At 48.0% G+C, this 19,363-nt stretch overlaps 1 protein-coding gene across 5 annotated transcripts; it reads right to left on the bottom strand.

The window, feature by feature from the left end:
- Positions 1-1,089: 1,089 nt before the first annotated feature.
- psip1a (PC4 and SFRS1 interacting protein 1a) lies at positions 1,090-18,395 on the bottom strand. Of its 5 annotated transcripts, none has more exons than XM_020043986.3 (18): positions 17,881-18,395; positions 10,618-10,720; positions 10,175-10,251; positions 9,899-10,037; positions 9,475-9,570; positions 8,850-8,987; positions 7,649-7,666; positions 7,520-7,576; positions 7,360-7,423; positions 7,053-7,158; positions 6,606-6,798; positions 6,171-6,271; positions 5,847-5,902; positions 5,675-5,745; positions 4,783-4,884; positions 2,950-3,151; positions 2,158-2,251; positions 1,090-1,711 (listed from the first exon to the last, which is right to left on the bottom strand). In XM_020043986.3, exons 1-18 carry the CDS (start codon positions 17,895-17,897, stop codon positions 1,663-1,665), a joined length of 1,683 nt encoding a protein of 560 aa, XP_019899545.3. In that variant the 5' UTR covers positions 17,898-18,395; the 3' UTR covers positions 1,090-1,662. The 5 variants fall into 5 exon arrangements, with proteins under 5 accessions (XP_019899545.3, XP_019899547.3, XP_010886691.4 ...); XM_020043988.3 differs by having other exon boundaries at positions 17,877-17,896; XM_010888389.5 differs by lacking the exon at positions 17,881-18,395 and adding an exon at positions 11,241-11,347.
- Between the last annotated feature and the right edge of the window lie 968 nt (positions 18,396-19,363).

Raw genomic sequence — 19,363 nt, forward strand, 5'->3', positions numbered from 1 at the left:
TGATGCTCTTATCTCAACCAAAACAGATCTTTAGGAGAATTTTCTGTTTGAGTTGGGGTTACTGTAAGCTACATTATGAAGTCATGAACCTCACATGAAAGTGCATCTTTGTAGGTTTGGGTTTATATAATTACAATATTTTGCCTTGGGGTGGCAGCGTAGCCTAGCGGTTAAAGCATCTGACCAGAAAATGACGCTTTCTAGATAGGAAGCAGAGTTGATTCCCACAGGGGAATCCTTTGGTTGACCAAAAGTCAATGCTCAGTTGCTGTAATTCAGCTTTCTTCCACAAAATGGGATTATCACTGGATTATGCTCATAGAATGTTTACAAGCCCGTCCCCTTTTTATTTGTACTCACCTGACTCTTGAAGGTATGTAATCTGTTGAAGTGAATGTCATGTCATCTTCCGCTTATCCGGGGCCGGGTCGCGGGGGCAGCAGTCTACGCAGAGATACCCAGACATCCCTCTCCCCAGACACTTCCTCCAGCTCTTCCGGGGGGACACCGAGGCGTTCCCAGGCCAGCCGGGAGACATAGTCCCTCCAGCGTGTCCTAGGTCTTCCCCGGGGTCTCCTACCGGTGGGACGGGACCGGAACGCCTTCCCAGGAAGGCATTCCGGAGGCATCCGAAACAGATGCCCAAGCCACCTCAGCTGACCCCTCTCGATGTGGAGGAGCAGTGGCTCTACTCTGAGCTCTTCCCGGGTGAGTGAGCTTTTTACCCTAAGGGATCGCCCGGCCACCCTGCGGAGAAAGCTCATTTTGGCCGCCTGTATCCGGGATCTTGTCCTTTCGGTCATGACCATTGGTGAGAGTAGGAACGTAGATTGACCGGTAAATCGAGAGCTTTGCCTTGCGGCTCAGCTCTTTCTTCACCACGACAGACCGATACATCGGCTGCATTACTGCAGAAGCTGCACCGATCTGTCTGTCAATCTCCCGTTCCATCCTTCCCTCACTCGTGAACCCTAACCCTAACCCCTAGATACTTAAACTCCTCCACTTGAGGCAGGCACTCTCCACCAACCTGAAGTGGGCAAGCCACCCTTTTCCGATTGAGGTAAATAAGTTCAAAAAGAAAGTAAGGAAAGTAATTGAACCACTGCTTTATTAAGAAGAGGCAAAACAGGTTTTTAGACAGCCACAAAAATACTCTTATTTACAAATGTCAGCGAAACGGACGATTTAAAAACGAGACATTTAAAACGTGGAGTAGGTGTGTGAAAATAAGCACTTTCTCTGCAAAATAAACTTTGGCACGCTATCAAGTAGTATTAACCTTTCTGTGCAAGAACTCATGAAATCAAAGTAGTTAAAACAAATATATACACTTACTCTAGGAGCAATAAAGGTCAGTATTTCAGTAAAGGTGCTAAACTACCAAGTTATACAAAGACTTGTCTCTACCAGTAACTAGCGTATATGTAGTCTCCCTACCATATACTCCTCAAGTACATCTACCTTGTTCTCCTATACTTGGTAGGGTTGAGCTGAAAGACCTCGGAGCGCCACGTTCTCAGTCAAATGCTAAGATTGTCAAGTGCTAGACTCTTGTGCAGGTGACGACAGGTGGGCACAGGTGGTGGGCACAGGTGATCAGACAGGACTTGGGGGTGGGGTGAGCTCGGGTCAGCAGCAGGAAGCATCCATTTCAGTCAGTCAGGTGTAGTTTGTCGTTAAGGCAGATTCCTCTGGGTCCTTAGCTGCACTACAGGTTAAGGAACACGGGGTTAGTAAATGCCACGGCACTAACAGGCAGGAACATTTGAGGAACCAGAGAACAAAATGAAGGAGCGTTTGGAACACTGATGGTGTGTTCAGGAATGTGAAGTTGACCAGGGTCCACCAAACCCCAACACCTCTGATCAACACTCCCGAGTCACTGAAATGGAACCCCTGTTACCATGATTTTGGAAGATGTTTTGGATCTTGTTTTCTTACGTTTCAAAAATAAAGGAGCACCTATAATGTTTTGATTTGTAATGGTTTACCGTGTAGCTCTGAAGAAACCATTTGAAATAAGGGATTTGTGTAGTTGGGAGTATGTTTAACAGAAAACAATGGATTTCCCCTAATATTTCAAAACATTTCTAGTTTCTACCACCTTAAAACATTTAACTGCATATTGTCATGAGCAACCCATGTCTGTCTTACCTGCCGTTCTCTCCAGGAGAGGCCTGTTCTGTGGGCTTCTCCTTGTCAGAATCATGCCTTTCCTCAGGACTGGAGTCGCCATTAGTCATCTTATCTGGAGGAAGACAGGGACACGCACACACTTGTTTCTGCCTGTATAATCCACACAGATTAAATAAGACAAACATACACAGCAACATTCACAAATGAAAGATGGGAGTCAAGGAGAAAGCATGTGACGAACCCCTTCCTAAACCAGGACCTGACAAAGCAGAATCAGTTTTCTACCAATAGGGAAATGTCTCTGTCAAACCTCCTGTGTCATAGAGACACTTGTCTGAAATAGGCCCAACTGACTAAAACGGTCCGGATGTGGTCCTGACCATAACCCAAGACCACTCCAGCCCCCCCACCACCACCGGATCTCGTTAATACGGAGGCAGTCATGAAAGGGCAATGTGGTGACTGACAAGTCCGAGCACAGACAGGTCATGGTCTAACTCGTTCTGGGAACCTGGGAACAGATGTCTCCGATGGTGAGGGACATCTTCCACAGTCTACTCACAAGGCCAAGCCGGTTGGAAAGATCAGCTCACTGTGGCCAGTAGACAAACTTTTTTCATACAGGGCAAAATGCTAAAACTAACTTGCATGTAAATAAATCTCCCATTAATAATAATAATAATAATGTGAAAGTCACTGGTTTCTCCATTTAGGACTCGGACCGTGTTGTAAAACAGCAGGCTCGATTTAATTACACAGGCTGAAATCCTAAGATGATGTTTAGCACAACGCTGCGGCCTGACTCAGTACCGGTGTCGTTCTCTCTGGCCCGCTCCGCCCTCTTCTGGGCCTCCTTCTTGGCCTCCTCATGCTGCCTCTGCTCAGCCATGGACTTGTTGAGGACCTGGCTGAGGAGCTGGTCGCCCTCACCCACCAGGAACATGCTCTTGAACTTGTTGTAGAGCATCGTGGCCTTGTCCATGACGTCCTGGCTGGCCTTGAACCGCCGAATCTGGCAACACGCAAATATGTTACAGACAGTTTCAACTGGTAGCAGGGAACCTTTTCTTTACAGGATCACACATAAAAACATTGAAGAGTCATAGTCAAGTTTCGAACTACTCAAATACAATATAATAAGCTAAAAGAACTGAGCACTTCAATACTAGAAACGCCAGGCCTGTCAGACCCCCAGTATCCGCTAGAACTTACACCATTTACCATCATTAGCACACTATATGTCCCTATTAGCATGTACCTTCTCCTACACAGCATCACAAGACAGCCACAGCATCAGCTGTGTTGCTATCAACCTAAATAAAATTATCTAAAATAGAAAGAATAACTTGGAGAATTTGATTGATTTGTATTGAACGTCTCGATTATTTCTAAATTAAACTAGATTATTTCTAAGAACACAGGCTATAGCATTTTCATTAGTTTAATATGCTCTAAAGATCTATGAAGTGAGAAATTGACCACAGTTAAATTATTTACAGATAAATACAAAATTCTAATGGATTTGTTTTGATCTTATTTTGATGAAGGAGGAGGTAAAATGGGCTACATTATGTTCTACAAAGGCATGGGCTGGGATACATGGCAACACTTCTCTTCAACCCAAAACATTAAAGTGTATCATTCAATGATTCAATGAGTCCAGTTACTCCGAAACTAAAAGAACAAAGTAAAACAAGTTGTCAATGATATGCCTAAGTGCATGTTTCGCTTGTAAACGATTTTGAAGAATGATTAACAGTAGCCTACATAACGTCAACTATTTAAATATATCCAGGAAAAAAAATATTTAAAAAAAGTCACTTGTTGATGGTATTGGACACGCATGAATCATGAATCTCGTGTTTTCTTTTTGCGTTTCTGGCCGACAGTCAGCACACAGCTCATGGGGTTTGTGAGCCAGACCGGCGAGCAAAACGGTGGCGCTGCACAGTTTCCATTGGGGTTTTTCCATGTGTACCTGCTGACTAGATACGGTGTACCTGCTGACTAGATACGGTGTACCTGCTGACTAGATACGGTGTACCTGCTGACTAGATACGGTGTACCTGCTGACTAGATACGGTGTACCTGCTGACTAGATACGGTGTACCTGCTGACTAGATACGGTGTACCTGCTGACTAGATACGGTCTCCCTGCTGGGCGGAAGAGGCTGTGTCTGGGGAACAGGAAGTGTGGGATGTGCCGTTTCCTACGTCTTGGCGTTGTAGCCTAGTTCTACAGTCTGCATGTGGTTTTACTAATCATTTGTAGAATAGTGAAGGATATTGTTTTGATTGTTTCATTAATAATTGTTTTGTGTAATGGCTGGAAACTAACTTTAGTGTAAGCTCAAACACTAGTGTGAAAGGCACCATGGGAAAATCTAAAAAGGTGTGTTTTAAGAGCCGTCTGAACAAGAGATCCCAGCACTCGAGGGTCATGACGTGCATTCTGGGACATTAGACACTACTCTAATGACTGATCAACTTGTAGCTCACTGGGGGTTGAAAACAGGTTCAAGGTGAATCCCTGTGACACAAGTTATCAACAAGTTACTGTGAACAAAGCAACGGAGAAAGTGTGGGTGAAATGTTGAGTGTGTGTATGAATGCTACTCGTCTCGTTGCAGATCAGGCCCTTACCTTTTTTAATGTGGCTATGAGCTCGGAGTGTTTCTTCAGATGCAGGGTGGTGACGTGAAGCGTGCCCAACTCATCCAAAGCAACCAGGCACTTCTTCACATCCTATACACACACACACACAAACATTAATTTACAATTCACTGGAATTGACTCCCTTACTAGTATTGTCATTAATGTATTTCAGCCCACACAGCGTAAGAGTTGAGTAGCCATAAATGCCTGTATACGCTTCTCAAATTTGACGTTGATCAGCCAGTCAGCATTCAGGATTAATACCACCCGGTTAATAAGAGACCGTATACCACTGGTATGACATCATGTAACTAGCTTACTGCTCAAATTCCATTGGTAAACGGTTTATAACACCAGCAGGTTAGCTTGGGGGGGGGTGGGGGGGGTTTGTGGTGTTAGGGTTTGTCTCCAGGCACTCTGATCTGTCGTGACTATGACCAGCTCTTGACTGTGATGTATTGACCACATATCACACTCCCCCTTGCCTTATTGCTTAATTATACAGTACATAAATTATAGCACACAACTTGTAGTCTTTACATTGATCTGCTTTAATAAAAAAGTCCATTCAATGTTTTTCCTCTACAAATTAAAGCTGACAGTCCATAGTCATTGTATCATGTCAAATAAAACAGACCACGATGGGCTGGTGCTATCAGCGCGTGTATGCAATCCTGGAGACCCGGGTTCAATCCCCAACACAACTCTTAACACACCTGTGTGCCGGTCTCTCCACATATTTAAAATCTGTAAATCTCTAATTTCAGACAATATTATGTTTTCTAAAACCTTTCAACTTCAAATGACTATTTAGGGAAATAAATGATTGTCGGTGGGTGGCAAGATCTCTCTGAAAAAGTACGGTCATTATTCAACTTACAGGGTTGTCAATCTTGAGGGAGATTTTGATTTCTCCATGTAATCTCTGTAGCCTTGATTCTGTTGATATCTCTGCCATGAGAGAAACCAAAAAAAACACGCTATCAATTTAGATATTGTCTTCACCGGCAAAGGTGCTCCTCACAATGTCTGGCATCGAAGCACAAACTCACCTTTTTTCTTGTCCCCCTTCCTGTCCTCCATTTTGTTTCCATCCTCTCGGTTTTGTCTGAAAGACAGAAAGGCAAACAACCATTAGCGTACTGAATCCAACACACGTCCATTACATTTTAAAACACCCCATCCAAGACAAGTCGTCACAGCAACCTCTGACGGACATGGTTCTACGTAACCACCTGTCACGCCGAGCCCCGTTGTCATAGAGATCCTCCGGTCAGTCACCAATGAGAATAAGTCACGTGCCTTGGGCGGCACGTCCCTTTGGGGCTAAACTCAAAACCCCTGGCAAGCAGACGGTTGGACGTGGATGGACTTACTCTTTCTGCTCGTCTTGTCTGCGCCGCTGGCGGTCGTCTTTGTCCGGCGTCTCCATCGGCGCGGCCTGCTGCCTCTTGCGCCCCCCCGCGGCGGCCTTGCTCTACACACGGGTTACAGGGGTGAGGGGAGAGACTTACAGCCATTACCTGCGGACAGCGTGGCCCAGCTGGGGCTGGAACCCCCGGGTCACGGCATCACGTCACCAGCCGGACTGCTGTGGGGGCGTTTCAAAAGCCTGACCGGAGCAAGTCTTCAACACCTTTAACTCAATGGCTACTGGGGGAGCTGACTGGGCCCACAGCCAGCGTCCACTCTCTCTGCCCCCCATTTATATTAGTATACTACATAGAGAACAGCACGCCCAGGGCTCTAGTCAAAACTAGTGCCCTACATAGGGTTTGTGGTTACATTTGGGAGGCAGAGGGAGAACCCACCTCCTCGCTGTCAGAATCCGAGGAACTTTCCCCCTTGACCTTTCTCCTCCTCTTGGTCTCCGGCTCCCTCTTCCCATCGGCCTCCTTGGCTTTGTTATCCTCTTTCTTTCTCCTGCCGTCCGGCCTCTTCTCCTCCTCCTCTCTCTTGTCCTCCGGCGTCCTCTTTCTCTTCCTGTCCGACTCGGCGGTGTCCCTGATTGGACGAACACTTTCGATTAGGAGAGTCACAGCGACGGTGGGGTTTGACCGTAGCAAGTGGTGAGCTTCTGACATCACCGGACCATCTTAATATGTATCATGGTCGATTCATGATGGAAGACATGTGTACGGTGCTTGTGTGTGTGTGCCTTTCCCAGATAAGATCAGAGGAATGCTGACTGTGACAGCCTGTGTGAGCGGGACTACGCCAGCTGGGGCAGACATGTGGGCCAGGTTAAGGGTCCTTACATGTCACTGCCAGAGCCCGGGCGATCCTTCTGCTGCAGCTGAAGGAGGAGCATCTTTTCGGCTTTAGTCTTTCTGCCCCGTCGCTTAGGAGTAACGCCCTCTCCGCCTGGACCCCCCACACACACACACACACACACGATCAACATGTTATTCATATAGTTTACATTTCTTATCCCCTTGACAACACAAAAGGAAAGGTTGGGGGCGGGTCTGCCATCCAGCTCACAAAGACACGTGCACACCCCTTTCTGCCGCCACACTAGTCCAGGTCAATGCTGTGTGTGGGTTGTCCAGACAAACTCAATACCTCGAGGGCTGGACGTGGGGCTGTTGGCGGCGTCCTCTTTCTCCGAGTCGGGCTCCGCGTCACTCTGACCAGACACAGGGAGCACAGATTCAGTCTGAACGTGGGTCTACTGTACTAAGTCAAGTTCAACCGCAAAGCCACGCAGGCACAGACAGGCTACCTTTTTCTTCCGTCCTCGTTTTGGTTTGGGAGCGTCCGGGTCCTTTGGTGTGGGGTCCTAGACACAGCAGACATATACATGTGACATATGTCAATGGTGCTTCTTTCGCATTAAAATGTCGGTGCTTACCCTGTGGATGCCTGCTACCTAAAACAGGGGTGATAAATTACACAGTAAAAAATATGAATCACCTCCAATGGAATGTGATTGAATATAAATGACACACACAAAAATAAAAAAAATCTTAATTTCCCAACATATTTGAGAAGTACAGTAAATTATGCAAGGGGTTTAAAAACTCACATTACTATCCTTTAACCATTGAACAAATAGAACATTTAGTCTTTAGTCTTTCAGCCCCATCTAGTGGCTTGCTGAGCTACTACACCTACCATGTTCATAGGCAGTGGGCCCAAAACTGTTTTGGAGCTCTGGAAATGATTCCCCTATGAATGTGAATGGTCAGGCATTGGCACAAGAGAAACCCTTACCATTCCAGACACGAACACAGGGTGGTGTAAAATAAAACATCACAGCAATTTAAATGACAGGAAATGCTTTAGTTCAGCACACCACGAGAAGCTTGATCACACAAGGAGGCGGTGTACAAAACACACCCCACTGATCAACAAAGCAGGTGTGGGCATGCCAGCGGGTCAATTTGTTTCATCAATACGCGTTTTCAGTTGTGTTTACGCTTTAGACAGGATGCGGTGGGCCAACGGACCACCCTGGCGTGCCCACGTTGAACCAGTGGTACGTGTCTGTACAGATGTCAGGTGGAATAGCAGGAAGCATGCGTTCAGTTAGGGGATTTACATTTGGCACACACACGATTTACACAACAGCGGCAAAACTGTACCTACACGTTTCCTTTGGTCAGTGATCACTCTTAGTTAGCGTGCCGTTAGCACAATCCCCACAATGAAAGCCCAGGGTGGCGCAACAGGAAGTAGAGTGGTTCTATCACAGCCACCATCCCAGAACCGCACACACAGGGTGTCCTGAACTTACGGTTTCCCCCTCACGGCTCACCGTCCAGTTACACCTGGAAACCGCTACAGTTAATTCGTCACACGGTTCCCAAATTCTGCCGATACCAATAGGAAAACTGAGGATGGCTAAGAAAGGAAGACATGGTAGGGCGCTAACCCATCACCACGTGGCTTTGCAATGTACCGTTGTGCCAGTCAAATGGAACACAGTTGCCTAGCAATAGGAACAGGAAACACCAACTTTAAGACGGAAATCCCCAAGTGCCACATCATCATGCTTTCCCTAAGTGGGGGGGGGGGAGGGGTCACCTATCCCATCATGCAACAGTACGTACATCCTGGCCCTGGGGCTGTCCCTGTTCAGAGACCTCCATGCCCCCTTCCTCCTCCTCCTCCTCCTCCTCCTCATCATCACCATCCTCCTCCTCCTCCTCCTCCTCCTCCTGTCCATCCTTACTCCCAGTCCCCGACACCTGGGTGACAACACCAAACACACAGGACCCAGGGCATGGGGGAGGGTTAGGTTAGGTAGTGGGGCCAGTTCACACCTCTCTTTAGAGGGCCTTTGGAAATAGAAAATAGTTAGCGAGGTTGTGCAACGTCTCTCCCTTGATCGCGGTCCTCGCTCCCATTGGGCTCCAGTCTGGACAAACCGCTCTCGACCAAGTAACAAGCACCCATAAAAAGAAACATATATACTCAAATATAAAAATGTATTGTCAATGTATTGGCACTGGTCAGTCTGTCGCGGAGTCGGACACGAAGCCGGGGACAACTGAGAAAAGTACATCAGCAGAAGAACGATAGACACACAGGTTAAACAGAGAGCACCATTCGACGTTACACAGGCACAGAGTGAGCAAGCACAGTCTGGAGGGCACATCAACAAAAAGGTAGAAGCCACTAAAAACAGAACAAACCGCGCGCTAACTGATTCCATTCGCGTGGTGAGAGACATACTTTGGAAGACTTTCTCTTGTCGGCGTCGACCTCCTCGTCCCCCTCCGGGTTACTGTCCGAGTCCTTATCCGTCACATTATCTGACGGCATCATTTGCTGATGGAAGAAAAGCAAAACGCGTCGATGAAATAGAGATCCCAAGCCCTGACCTAAGAACCCACAACCCCGACACCAAATTCAAACAATAGCCATGTAGGGCAGCGGTGTTCACGTCTGGCCCTCAAAGACAGTTCCATTCCACATTTCCACTGCAACCCCCTGTTCAGGGCCTCCGCTTTCTGTTCTACCACATCATTAACCGCACCCACCTGGTGTCCCTGGTCTAAATAAGTCCCTGATTAGAGGGTTGCAATGAAAAAATGGAGTGGCACTGGCTTGGAGGGACAGATTTGATTACTCCTTCTTTAGGGGGTGATGGACTCACCTTTTCTCCGCTCAGCTCCACCTTAGGATTGTTCTCAACCTCCCACAGGCCTTCGTTGAAGCCCTTCCTCTTGTTAGGTTTGGCATACTTTTCCTTATTGGCCAGGTAAGGGTATATATCTTTTGGACCCAGGAAGGCGCTGCAACAGAAGTCAACACTTTTGTGGTGCTCAAGAGGACGCTGACTGTATGTCGCATACAATGGCGATATGGCGTTATTGGGGTGCTGCTTAGAGAGGGTCTTGGTGAGAACGGAGGGAGCTGGCTAACGTCTTACGTTTCGTGGGTACCGAAGAAAAAGATGGGAAACTTCATGTTGGACGGCTTCACGGCACCATCAGAGTAATCATTGATCTGGTCAAAAAAAGAATACATTACATTCAATGGATTTGGCAGACAAATCACTTCTTTGAAGGAATGACTTGTGTGATAAACTAGATGTGACAGGTGTCTGCAAACACACAAAATGTGTAATAAATGTCTGGAATACAAAAGTTGTGTAGAAAGTGTTTTTTTTAATCACAGATTTTGGAATTCAAATTTCTTTTGACTGTCATAAATCAACAGATTTTTATATTTCTAATCGTTTACTGCCCTTTGTCTACGTCTTCAATGGGCATATGGTTATTACGACTGGAAGGAAAAGGGGCACAGGGCCTTTACGACATTTTTTCTTAATTTGCCTGATTTATGTATTCGTGACTGTATGTTTTGGCTTACCCTGGCAGGCCAATGAGGATAACCCTTCATCTTGGCGAAAATCAGGTCACCAGGCTTAAACTCCTGAGCCATCTTCTTACTACTTCTTGGCACACTGTTGACACTAGTTAGAAACATAAAATACGCATTTACATTTTAAAGGACAAGGTAATAATTACACAACTCAAAGCTCGATCTAATCGAAACCCCAGACTGTCTGATGACTTGGAAAAGTGTCAGTCAGACCGCGCATAATTAGATCAGTGCATTCAGCGTAACGCCAAAATGTGGGTGTGTAGCAAATGCACCAAACATCCACACATGCAGTAGCCACTCCACTCATGCACAAAAATACTAACGTTTACGGACCATTTTTCATGAAAATCATGGGGAGCATTTCTTAGGTACTTCTTCCAAGAAGGAAAAGTGGTTCAGCAAACGTCACAATGTTTACTTTCGATATTTCTAGTGCTTTCTGGTGACAACATGAACATGCGGGGCTAGCTGTCCTTAGTCGCTTTGACCGCAGCTCAAAACGAAACAATTCTTATGGGAAATGAGAACATTATTATTTATGTTAGTATCGTATTCACAAACATTCAGGAAAATGTTTATCAGAACAACATAACATTTAAAACGCTTACCAAAGTACTGCTAGTTTCGTAAGTAGCCTTCCCTGCACACGTTTTCCTGCTCCTCCCGCGCGCCACGGTAATGGATTCTACCATAACAGCGCCAAGTAGGGGGACGATCATATTCACCCTAGCAATATACTTATTGCGAAGAGCATATTACTATTTGTAGCTATGTGAACGGACTGATTGAAGTACAGTTATTTGTGCTTCTGATTGGGACACTTGTGTGTGTACAATGTAATCCTTTAAAGGCGATGAAATTGGCTCTGGTACACCCCTATTATAAGAAGTACGTTTAAAATTACTGCGCAAATGCACTTGGTGCTGATGCTGCACTGGTAGTTGTCAACTAAGTCAACGTTAGGATTTTGACAGCTACGATAAACTATACTTCCCCTTTTCCTCAAGTTGTCTCAGTCTGAAATATGACAATTTTATCACAGAGCGGTACATAAACATACCTCATTTTTAATGAAATAGTATTTTCTAAAGCGTTTGGCCTGTAGGCCTATGACAACATAAATGTAATTTGAAAATTAATGTAAAACGTTAACGTGGTCGTCACATCTTTCCTATCTTACAGCAGGCTGACATCTAGTGGATAACTCTAGCCTTGCACCCACTGGAAATCACACTTCTTGGTTTCACTGCCATCCAGTGGTGAGTACCTAAGCATCACCAGAGATCCTCCTTTCTAAACATCTAAGGCATCCCTGACATTCCTATACATAAAATGAGACATTGTGAAGATGAAACATGTAGTAGGACATTTCATTATATTCCCTTTTTCTCTTCAAACTGTCATGCTTGACCAGGAACATATTCGCTTTGTTACGCAAAGTGACGGAGATGGAAATAAATCTAGGTTGACCGTGCTCGTAGGGTATGATTGAAAGAGTGAACATTTACCTCTCCACATGACTATCTAAGTTGACATTGGCAATGCCATTCCACCAGTAACAGTGGGCCTGTAACTGCTTTCCCCCACACAGCATCACCACCGGTGCCGTCACATCTACCTTAACCTTTCTACCAGCCAAGGAACTCAGCAGGCGGGAGTGAATGAAGGTGACCTATGTGGACAGAGGAGTGGGTGTGTGCGCATGTCTGTGTGTGTGTGTGTGTGTGTGTAAAGACAATGAGAGCAAAGGAGATACTGATGAATGAAGGACAGGCACGTCACCCCAGAGAAGGGGATTCGGGAGAAGTGAGAGGCACAAGTAGTGGAGAGGGAGAGTGTAGGGGAGGGGAAACAGGGTAGGCCCCAGGAATAGCACACGAGAGCAGCCAGGGGGACCCCTGACCAGCCTGCGGGGTGAGAGACCTTGGTGTTGGACCCAGGCCAGCTCAATGGGGGTTCCTGTTCAGACACTGGGTCTAGCGGTGGGGGGGGGTAGAGAGATAGAGAGATATAGGGATGGATGGAGGGATGGTGGTAGAGTGTCTGTCTACCCTTCACCCTGGCAGACGAGGTGTCGGCACAGTGTCCCGTCCCACTCTGCTCCAGGGGTCCGTGAGGCCCTGCTGTTCTCATTAACCGGCTGATGCTCGTGATGCTTCTTGTGTCTCTAAAATCTATTGCGGTTTGAGTGGAAGGCTTTTATATATTGTGCACTCCGTGTGATCTATGTTTTATTTGTTGCTACCCATTAAATATTTTAATGACACAATCAAAAATAATAATAACATACCCTTAAGATGAATAACTAATCCCTGTATGCATATTGTAGTGTTTAGGGCTGTGTGTGCAGGGTGTTGGATTTAGGGCTCTAGGCCAGAGGGTGTAGGGTTTAGTGAATAAGGTTTAGGGCTTTAGGCCAGAGGGTGTAGGGTTTAGTGAATAAGGTTTAGGGCTCTAGGCCAGAGGGTGTAGGGTTTAGTGAATAAGGTTTAGGGTTCTAGGCCAGAGGGTGTAGGGTTTAGTGAATAAGGTTTAGGGCTCTAGGCCAGAGGGTGTAGGGTTTAGTGAATACGGTTTAGGGCTCTAGGCTAGAGGGTGTAGGGTTTAGTGAATAAGGTTTAGGGCTCTAGGCCAGAGGGTGTAGGGTTTAGTGAATAAGGTTTAAGGCTCTAGGCCAGAGGGTGTAAGGTTTAGTGTATAGGTTTTAGTGTTCTCCAGGCCAGTTCAGGTAAGGTGGGGGGTTTAGTATGTAGGGTTTAGTGTTCTCTGGGCCTGTTCATGTAAGGTGAAGGGTTTAGTAAGTAGGGTTTAGGGTTTAGTGTTCTCCAGGCCTGTTAAGTGGCTTCTTCTGAAGGGCACCTTCCCAGAGGTCAGTGAGGAATGGTGTCCTTGAGTGTGTGTGTCAGTCGTGCCATGGACTGGCATCCTTCCCCTTGCCGTTGCTGGCACGTTGTCAGCTCCAGGGTGGGGGTGGTGCAATGTGATTGGGGAATGATAAAGTAATCGCCAGGCAGGTATGTTCGCCCACACCACTGTGCCTGAAACAGCATTTGGGACCGAGTGGCATAGGTCATGTATTCACAGTAAACGTAGCTAATGTAACGCTCCAGAACACAATCGGGGGTACAATAAGCGGATATTGGCCACGCCTGTGATTTAAAATGTATATACGCCTACCCACCCTGGGCGATGTTAGAATTCTTCTGTGGGGGGGGGGGGCTTAGAAGGGTCTATTTTCAGCTCTGTGGCAATCAAGATAGGAAGGATGGAGGGAGGGAATGAGTGAGGGAGGGAAAGAATGAGGAGAGAAAGACAGGAAGAAAAGAGGATGGGAGGGAGGGACAGAGCGAGAGTAAGACAGGAAGGGAGAAGGAGGGAGCGAGTTGAGCGAGTCAGACTCTTGGACAGCAGCTGAATGAAGCCGGGGGGGTGACAGATGCTTCTGTCAGCTTTCCAACAGTCGCCGCTTTGTGGGAGTGCTGCAGATGCCTTCCGCCCTCCCCTATCCCCTCCCCGCCTCCCTTTCTCCCTTTCTCCATCCCTCTTTCCCCTCCTCCCGACAGTCTGCGATGGGGTGGGGGTTGGGGGTGACAAGACAGGAGCAGTCCCCGCAGCGGTGCGGTGACCCCCCCGGCGCACGCGCTTCGGGCAGGGTGATGGAGAGGGCCGGCACTGGGGACGGGGGGCCCCGGGTGGAGGTGTGGGGGCCGCTGGCGGGGTTATAAATGCAGGGGTCAGCGCGCGAGGACAGGGGAAGGGCTCTCTTGCTGGGCTTAGAGGAGCCAGCTGAGATGCGGCGTCCACCGTGCCGGTCTGCCCTGCGAGGGGAGCAGATGTTTTCTCTCGTGGGCGAGCCAAGTTCCAGAGCAACCTTCAGCCGCTTGGAGGTCAGGTCTTCAATAAGGGGAGCGGCGCGCAGGACATGTCGGAGGCAAATGCTTCAACTTTGATAGAACAACATATTAATTATGGCGCCAGACCCGAGGCCCAGGGTTGTAGTGGAACATCCCACCCCACTGGGCCGAGCCTCCATCAGGTTGAAATTACCCAAGGTGGCTGGCAGTTCCCAGCGCCGGCCCAGGTCTAGCCTATTTCTTCACCGCGAAACATCACAGACGTGCTCACACACGCACAAATACACACACACACACGTCAGACATCTACTGATAAGTCTTTGTGGAAGAGTAGTTTACATATGGACCAGGATGGATGCTATTAGATGGCAACATGTCACGAAGGATAAGGGTTTTGAAGAACAGCTAAACTACTGAACTTTGATTCACGGTGTGCGGTGTGGCTTAGCCTGGGCTGAAGGACACATTGACCCAACAATGAATCAGATGTGCACAGCTAAATGATACGTGAATATCTTTTGGTGTCACGTCAACCAATCGTAGTATTAACCAAATAAAACGGGCCGTGCTTCAGGTTTCACCGCTTTCCTGCTTCCCAACCCCAAGTTCACCTCCCCTCACCCTTTGCATTGATTAAGAAAGTCAGAGCCGAGGATTACTTGGAGAGCAGTGATGAAGACCCAGCTTATTGGCCCTTTTGAGTATTTGGCAAACAGGCTTGACAAAGATGGGGCGAGACAAAATCTAGGGCTTACATCTGCGGCACACTGTTGGGGGGGGGGACTTGAAACTTGAAAGCAGCTCTGGTGATGGGAATCTGGGAGAGAGGGGGTTCCTCTTCGTTTAGGAGCTGTGAATTTGGACACGGGCGCGGCGATGAGGAAACACTCTAACTAAACCGCCGAGGCACAACATCGTCAAGGAATTGAGACGTTTTAAACCTGTTAACAGGGGACCGTCTGCGTGCGATCAAAGGAGGCAGATCCCCACTCGGGATGCGAGAGCGGAGAACAGAGGGAACAGGGGGGATTGTGGGGGGATCACTGCAGGTTGAAAACGTCAAATCAGCACATTAGCTTCATGAGGGCGTCAGAGTAGATGATCGTGAGGGATCATCGGACCCGGGAGGAGACGGACTGCGGGAGTGGGAGCCTGGCTGTGTTTCGCGAAGAAACCGGGTCACTGCAGCCTGAAAACGCCGCTGCATCAAAGCCGCGGTCTCACTAGGAACAATTCTACGGGCCTGCTCGGCCTCGTCTTGGTGATTCTGGCGGTTCTTCTATGAAGGTCATTCACCGTCACTACTGGGGTAGTCTCACACTCCTAAATGACAGCACATCGATGCGTATAGGCTGTCCACACCCTATCAAATGACTTACATTAAGTATTCTGATGATTTGTTCTATGGTGAAGTGGCGGTCCTACGTGTGGTTTGAGGGAGGTCTTCCAGTCCCTACCTTCCCGCCCACGTTCATCCCTTTCATCAGGCTGGATTTCTGAGGATCCCCTCCCTTCCATGGAGACCTCCCTGACTCCCTTCCTGTGATCTGACGGCCGCCAGGTGGATGTTTGAGACGGACAGGCCCAGGCATGGATCTCACGTCCCCCCCCCCCCCCCCCCCCCCCCCCCTTCCCGCCCTCTATAAATCCACCTCAAACATTACCCGCCGTGTGGGTCGGCTGGCTCATCTCCCCACTCTCTCCGGCCCTTCTCTCCTCACCTCGGCTCTCGCAGTCACACAGGTCTGGGCTAATTCAGTGGAGCATAAGCCCTGGGTTAGCAAGGCCGCTGCGCTACTGAATTATAAATCAAAGAGCCGCTCACATGAAACCCCTTCGCTAATTACATTTTTTCGCTCCCTCGTTTTTTTTTCTTCTCTTTCCCTCTCACCGCCGTGTCACTTTAAACTGCCTGTGTGCCGCTTTGAAGTAATTGGAAGGTACAAAACTGCCGAAAATGGCTTTGGAGGATTCCTCCACCCTAACCAGAACACTCGTGAAGATGATAGCAATTATTTTCCTGTCATTACTGCGCGTTCAATTGATGTTAATGCCCACCCCTGGTTCGCACTTTGGGGCCTCCTTGATGTTCAGACCGGTGGTCCCTTGCAAATATAACCCCAGAATAGACTCGTAATTTTGAGGGACCAGAATATACAGACACTTAAGCTTGGATGGGCACTTCTCTGGTGACTGTCTTCTGTCTCTCTGTGAACTAGATATCTGCTGGTAATTCACTCGCCTCCTGTCATCTGTGACTTCTTCCTCCTCACCTCCTGTCCTCTGCGTGTCATCCCCCTCCCGCTCAACCTCTAGCCTGCAAGGCCAACCGATTCATCACCGGCCAAAACATGGGCCTCGGCCCTGTCCGGCTCCCTTCGTTACCTGTTCCTTTCCTCATGAAAGAACAGAAAAAAGGGGGCCGTGTCCCGGACCCTCCTGGGGGAGCCGGCCAGGAACGAGCAGTCCAGTTCAAGACCCGGGAAATAATTACCCCCACCGCTGGGCCACAGAGGAACCAGGTACTCATGATGTCGCTAGACTGGGGGTCTTCACGTTATAAAGAGAAGACACAGAGCTCTGGGTCCACCATCGTTAGTTGGCTGCCCTGTGAAACCGGGATGTCACATGACCCTACAGGACGAAGGGTGGGGGAAGGGGACTGCTGGATGGTGGGTGGATGGAGGGAGGCGCGGAGGGAGGCGCGGAGGGGTGGACACAGCGGGTCTTGGCCCGGGGAGCTTGGCTCTACATCCAGAGAGGGGGGGAGTGGTGGAGGAGTGCCAACCTCAGTGGAGAGGAGCGGAGGAGTGGAGAGGAGCGGAGGAGTGAAGAGAGGGGGTGGAGGGCGATGGCAGGAAGAGGAATGGTCTGTCAGGCTGAGATAAATAACGAGGCGGCGAGGCGGCGCCAGGCGACCCGTGACGGGGCACCCTCGTTGGAACAGTGACCCCGTGACCCTGAGACTGGGTCCCACTGGGCCACCAACCGGTCAGCCAGACCTCGTGCACTGTCCCCAGCAGACACAGGCCAGACGGGTCGGGGCTGATGGACAGAACTGGACCGAAGGGGAGCAGAGGGGACACTTAAAGCATGTCGTTGGTCCGGGCAGAACCACAGGAGGAGCACCAAGTTTAGAAGAACTGCACTCTTCTCGATTTTGTGCTGTATTTAAAAGCCCTTGTTTCTGGGGCTTTTAAACTTTATATTAACATTGATGCCTGCGGGAAGCAGACATGAAAGCAGACGTTGAAGTGTACTAAATAACAATATCAATCATCATTAACAGTTTATCTGGGGTTACGAAACGTTCGCAAAGCAACTCGTCCATGATACGTTGTCGTTATAAACTATTGGTCGGGCATGTGGAGCCTCCATGTGAATACGTACATACTGTATATTTAGATGCATCCATATCAGTCACCGTTGACAGGCTTGGCCAGCAGCAGAGGCACCGTGCGTCAACGATGATGGTGATTGATACGCTCACATTTCAGTCGGATGAATCCCCTTCAGTCCCGAGTGGCACATCTGCTTTGCGTCCTGTCATTGGGAGTGAGGCATTGTATGGTGTTCGTTTCGGATCTTGTTTAGAGGCAAGACCGTTTTACAAAAGAGGCCGCTTTACTGCACTCGATCTGGTTAACAAAATTTCTTTCGGCACTTATTCCGGATAGGGGAGTTTCTCTCTCAGTTATGTCGGAGAGGATTAATAAAACATAAGTTAATGCTTGCGTGGGAGGCCGCCGGTTTTAAAAGTGGTGCTGCCAAACCGATAAGGTTCCCCGGAAATTACATACAAGGACGTGTATATGCCGATTCGTGTCCCATGTCATCAAAACTGCTCCCTTTCAAAATGTTTCATGGCTGAAGGTTTAAATGGCTTAAGAGCATGCATATAAACAACATATTACACATCCAGCCCAGAAGGGGAGTCGAAAATCATTATTTTGCTCATTGCAAAATCCCAGAATGCATTGCGGAGCAGCCGGGGTGGTCCAGTGGGCTGCTGCCTCCAGTGGACACAGACCGAACTACAATGCACACCTGTGGAGGATGCGCACAGTGAGGATGGTGGTTCAGGAAGCAAAGACTAACCCAACGGTCCATATTGTCAAGATATGGTCAGCTGTATCTTTCTTCTACTTCTTTCCGTGGTGTTTCATCATGAATCAGTACCAGGCCTTATGCAATATACTGTGTGTGTGACACTGCATGGAGCGCCATTCACTCTCTCTGTATCTGCTCTGATCTGGTCTTATCGATCCATTTCCAATGCAAATTCTTATGACCCTATTTAACAAGAGCGTGCGTAAGAATCTGTCTTGCGCCCACCCCCCATCCTAAGTTTTTATCACAACCTCCTCCCCCTGATTTTGCCATCTACCTCATTTGAAGTCTTTCAGAAGCATTGGAAGAACACAATGCGATGCCCATAGTTCACAACAAATAATGGAAAAACTACTGCTCCGGTCCATTTCCCAAATTCCATTACACAAAATCTGCACCCATATCCATCAGTTTTACTATACATTTGAATTGAGGCTTTAAGAAAGTTGGTCAAAAACAATAAGTGACAAGTGAAACGTCCATTTATAGTGAACCGCTTCCTGCCAGCTGAATACGATCTGGCACATCTGACTGGCTGTGGTCTGGAGTTCATGGCAGTTCAGGACCATCATCATCAGATTGTCTGGATCGGTCAGCATTCTGAAACCCACAATCAGACAGTTATTTCTTAACAGGAGACAAGAGGCCACTTTTAATTTAAAACTGTATCCCACCTTTTAAATACATTTAAACGGTATATTTGATCGCCACTGACAATCCTGTATTGTAAAGAGACTGGGGCTTGCAATTAAGCAATATCGGAGAAC

This window comes from Esox lucius, chromosome 25 (genome assembly GCF_011004845.1).
Source record: "Esox lucius isolate fEsoLuc1 chromosome 25, fEsoLuc1.pri, whole genome shotgun sequence".
Lineage (NCBI taxonomy): Eukaryota > Metazoa > Chordata > Actinopteri > Esociformes > Esocidae > Esox > Esox lucius.

Excerpts from the sequence above, each read along its gene's own strand:
- psip1a (XM_020043986.3), bottom strand. Across the intron at positions 9,571-9,898 it reads TGGAGCTGAGCGGAGAAAAG|CAAATGATGCCGTCAGATAA; the intron begins GTGAGTCCATCA and ends TTCTTCCATCAG. Across the intron at positions 5,746-5,846 it reads GAAGGGGGACAAGAAAAAAG|AGATATCAACAGAATCAAGG; the intron begins GTGAGTTTGTGC and ends CTCTCATGGCAG.